This window comes from Notolepis coatsorum (genome assembly GCF_963971535.1).
Source record: "Notolepis coatsorum genome assembly, chromosome: 18".
In the NCBI taxonomy this organism is placed as follows: domain Eukaryota; kingdom Metazoa; phylum Chordata; class Actinopteri; order Aulopiformes; family Paralepididae; genus Notolepis; species Notolepis coatsorum.
In genome coordinates, this window is record NC_140182.1 from 46,237,753 (window position 1) to 46,242,876 (window position 5,124).

Here is a 5,124-nt window from a genome sequence, read left to right on the forward strand (position 1 = left end):
TATTGAGCCGTACTGTATTGTACCCATTCTGCAATCTGTTAAATAAAGTTTTCATTCATTCATTCATTCATTCATTCATGTTCCTTTAACCAATCAGCAATATTCAAATTAAAATACTGACTGGCTGTCTGAAACAGTTTGACCAGACGGGCACATAGGTCCAGTGCTCTGGTACCAATGCCGGACCGGTATCAGATAATAGTTGAATGACCTTGAATAGCCTACTATAGTGGCTATCACCTATCAGTATTGGAGATTTCCTCAATAATCAAATCCCATAACAATAGTTACATGTCAGCAATCAATCAATAAAGTGAAGCAATCAATCATTTGTTTTTTGTAATGGAAGAAAAATTATTCAGTGTCAATCGTTGAATAATTGTTAAGTTATGAACCATAATGAAGTGGATTGGTACTAAGCAATTGGCTGATACTTTAAGCTTGAAATTGGCACTCAGAAGAAATGCCAGCAAGACGTGTTATCTTGAGAATAGCAATTTCCAATGCACCCACACACAGTCTCTGAAAGCATAGCATTGAATATGAATTATATTTAATTAGTTTGACCTCATCACAGTTTATTATAAAGGGGTCAGATACATTTTTGTGGATGGTTTTGAGAAGGTTTCAGGATCAGTTGGGACAACCCTGAAGAAAATGTTTTATATTTTTAATTATAGAGGCGCTCTCAAAGATAAAGATGAAACGTGACCATTTTCTCATCTTCACTATTCACTGCTTTGCTATCCTGTCATTTTCACTTGTCTGAATCATACGAGAGGTCCCACTTTCAATCAACCACATGATTTCGACATTCTGGGAAACATTTCTGGGAACCGTCCCCCCTCCCCCTCCTCTCTTTACCTGGTATTACTATTGGTGAAGGCATCGCTCTTTGTGTCATGGTGGGGTTACTCGGGGCAACCGAGTTACACCACTTGAACCTTGGCCTGTGGCGAGCTGTGTTCTTTTCATACAAGTGCAGCCGAAAGGATAGAAGTGCTGAAGGTACTTAATCCCTGTCCTGGGGTGTTATTGATGGTGTCTTTGAACATCTAGAGTGACTGGAAACCATCCATTCTAGGGGGACAACAACAAAAACAACAAACAGATGTTTGTGTTTTGGAGGTTAAATACCCACCGAATGTTGGATGGTCTGATTAGAACCTATTGTACCACACATACTGTATTATCTTGAGCAGAATATTTTTGCCTTTCACTGTAAAGCTGTTTTTTCTCCCCACCACAAGAGGGTGGCACTGGCATAATGTTTGGTAAAAAAAAGTATTGTGTACAGTGGTTGTACACAAGTTCCCTGTTCCCCAAACAGTTACAGATATGACATTTTTATAATTACAGGTGCAATATGTCGTTTTGGGAGAGTGGGGGAAAAACCTTTAAGGTACAGTATGTTTGAATAAGTATGACTGAATAAACCAACTGTTAGAGGAGAGGTGGGTCCCTGGAAGATTGTTTGAGGTTAGAAAGCTACATGAGGAGTTGCTGTTTCACTCTTGTTTACAAAGGCAAAATATTCAAAAAATATTCATTCATTCAAAAACATTTTTGTTCACAGTGCCTCAAAAGTTATTTAATTTGGTTGACTATTTACCGGAAATTGCACAGTGCACCTTTGAGTTCTTTCAAGGACTATTTCTGTCCACTCTGAATAAGAGTTTATCCTTCAACAGTGTAGTTCTAGATGGGTGATACATTTAAATATAGATTTAAAATAAACACTTAAAGTAAACATTTCTCTTAAAATGCTAAAGACTTATAATGTAGAGTATTTACAAGGCAAACAATATCTTTATAATACACTTATTTTCACAGTGATGCTTTTGCTGTGGCAATAAAATGAATACTTTGTTAAAATCATAAGGCGTGGTTGTGGAAGACACATATCATGCAGTAATTATTAAAAATCTACTGAATTTATTTGACAATTGACCTAAGTTGACTGAATTAGCTAGTACTGATAAGGGTATATCAAATGTACTATTATACGTCAACAGCCAATGTTTTCAGAGTAACCTTTCTAATGTAATGACCCACATTCTCAGTAAGTTCACCACTAAAGGTCAATGGCAGGCCACGTGTTCTAAAATCAACTGGAAATTATAATCTTATCATTTCACCTAGTTATATTCCATGACGAAGGTCACTCTCACCATCTCATCTGCATAAACCGGAAAAAAAGAAGGGAAAAAAAGAAAAGGGTTCATTTTTGCCACAGTAAACACGGTTGTAGTGCGCTTATCTCGCTGAGCCTTACAGCTGACCGGTGCAAGGGCATTGTGCTGCGCCATGGTTTGAGTATCTCCATGGGAACAGGTGGCTGAGAGAAGAGGGAGGATCCTGTTGGATAAGAATGAAGGGGGGGGGGGGGGGGGTGGGGGCTGTGGCGTGTGGCGTGTGTTATAGAGTCATTGGTCTCTCCACCCTGCCACACACATCCTTATTTAAACTGCCTGCTCCTCTCACGCGCCCACAGATGAGCTGATCTTGAGAAGAGAGAGCCTATAGAGTCTGCTGTCAAGAGAGCCACAGCGAACTCTCGCAAGACCCTAACCACTTAGCCCGACCTATCCGATTGTCCAGCCAGGGACACTCCCTTGGATTTACCTGTTTTATCTCAATTCTCACAGGGTAAGCATATCTTTCTACAACAATTACTTACATGTTTGATATTGTCTTTTACAAATACAAACCTATTTTTGTACGTTTCTTTTTCTCTAGTATAGAACATACTGTATGTCGGGACAGTATCTAACAAATCCTTCCATTTTCACGTTCAGTTTCCAGACTTCACAAGGAGACCATGTGGGTGGTTGAGAAGATCCGGGTGTCGGTGGAGAGGACCAACCTGCCCCTCCCCTCGGCAGAGTACAGCTTCAGGATCGGTGACCTCGTGTTTGGGGACAAAGCGGACAAGCCCAAGAGGATGTCCCTCTGTCCCAACGTCATCACCCCGGACACCATCCCGGAGTTCTGCATCCCTCCGAAGATCCAATCCCTGCAGGAGGCCAAGGGTGCCGAGCACGGCCGAGCTCCCCCCATCATCAGGGTGTCTCCCTGCGAGAGGGGAAGCCCCCGCAGAGAGGCCCCACGGGACGTGCTCCTCAGCCCGCACATCATCCAGGTGGAGCATGTGGATGAGAGCCCCTATGACAATTACTGCAGCGATGAGGACACCACCAATGCAGACCCCCAGAGCCAGGCGGCCCTCTCCTTGCCCCACATGGCCAAAACGCAGACCTGCTACGGCTTTTGCACTTTACTAGAAAGCCCTCACACGAGGAGGAAGGAGTCTCTCTTCCACACTGAACCTGGCTCCATTCCCCTATTGCTGCCCAGGAGCAGATCCAACACATGCTCAAGAATCCCGTCCTCCATCTCATCCTCTATTTCGCCCTCCAGCTCGCCCTCCTCCTTCAGCCTGAACTCTCTGACCTGCAGACTCTCCCCGAGGGGCTACGCGTTGAGCAGGCAGTGCACGCTGGACAGCGACACCACCTCCTCTGCTGAGTCCTCTCCCTTCAGTTCGCCGCGGCTGACCAGGTGTCCCGTCGAGTCTTCCCTCTTACAGAGCCACGAACGCCTACTGGCCACGGACATGAGGAGGGCCATGGCGTTCCGGAACAACTCCCTGTCCACAGACGAGGGCAGCTCCACAGACAACAGTCCCAGTGTCATGAGGAGGGCGTCAGAGGGGCTGTGCAGCAGCTTCGGCCTGGCGCCCCCCGTCATCTTCCCCGTGGACGTGACTCTGCATAGGGAGAGGGTTATCAAAGAGAACATGGTGCCCATCGGGAAAGATGGCAGCCTCCGCCTGGCAGCAGAGTACTGTCCTGACAACCAAAGGCTGCGTGTTCGGCTCATCAGCGCAGAGGGGCTCTACGCTCGCTCCGTGGACTCTAAGAGCATCAACTGTAGCGTCAGCCTGTCACTGGTTCCTGGAAAGTTCCAGAAGCAACGCAGCACAGTCATCAGGAAGAGCCGCAACCCCATCTTCAACGAGGACTTCTTCTTCGATGGTATCTCATCGGATGACCTCAGCCGACGGTCCCTACGCTTCAAAGTGGTGAACAAAATGTCCACCATGAAAAGAGACTATATCCTGGGTGACTGCGATTTGCCACTCTCTAGCATTGTAACATTGTAAAGCACTTTCCTATTTATTCATTTCTATGTCAAAAATATTTATCTTTTATATTTTTATACTGTAAAACCAGATTTTATATGGAATAAACAACTGAAAACATCACTGCTCCCTCGTGTTTTGTACATCACTACATCAGAAAGTTTTACAGAAAATGTGACAAATAAAAGAAATTCTGAATGCATCACTTGAGGCTCAGCCCAACGCTCACCTCAGCACGAGTTAAAGGCGGCCGTATGGCGACACCGGGCGCTCATACAGTCTATTCACCCTCATTTAGACATCCAGTACTGTGACAGCTCTGTGACTGATCATTAATTATGACCTGGAGTGTCCACTCTCCCAGGGCTCTCTGGTCATTAGGGTTGGATGTGAACACTTCTCCTATTTCTCCTAAGTTTTTTGTTTCCTACTGACCTTTAGACTGATTAAAAATATAACTGGTGAACCAGGCACCGGGAGGGGAGTTTTCCCCCTTAGAGCAATGCCGTATTTCAATTAGACCTAGCATGGAAACAGTAAAAACAAAAGAAGTTCAATCAAAGTCTCACTTTGAAGCAATGACACCTTGGGGCCTCTGACTCCTAACACTTTCAGTAAGCTCAACAGTGTGTCAGTTATCGTAATTTTCCATACAACAGAATTATTGTAGGCGGTACCTTTACGTTACTGCGTCGAGGGGCCAGGTTAAAACGTAGATTCATCTTTTCCCATTTTTGATAACTCAGAGAGGCCCAACCATGCCAATGTGGTAATTTTCCATAGTCCTTTGACCTTTGATCTCAAATGAGACTGGAAAACATACAGTCGTGCCCCACAGCTCTACTCTAAACAGAATCTCATGAGGCGCAGACATAATGGCAAATATAGTTTTTTCCCATACTGTTCCATATTGTATCCTACTATTATTTGTACTGGAGCCTAGTGTTCAACATCCTCTGTACCTGTGTTCAAGGACAGAA

At 44.5% G+C, this 5,124-nt stretch overlaps 1 protein-coding gene across 1 annotated transcript; it reads left to right on the forward strand.

Annotated features, from left to right (window-relative positions):
• Positions 1–2,821: 2,821 nt before the first annotated feature.
• On the forward strand, positions 2,822–4,165 carry LOC311245162 (C2 calcium-dependent domain-containing protein 4C-like; the record flags this gene model as incomplete). The annotated part of the gene is made up of 1 exon (XM_084334962.1): positions 2,822–4,165. The coding sequence occupies one exon, from the start codon at positions 2,822–2,824 to the stop codon at positions 4,163–4,165; it is 1,344 nt and encodes a 447-aa protein (XP_084191088.1).
• Between the last annotated feature and the right edge of the window lie 959 nt (positions 4,166–5,124).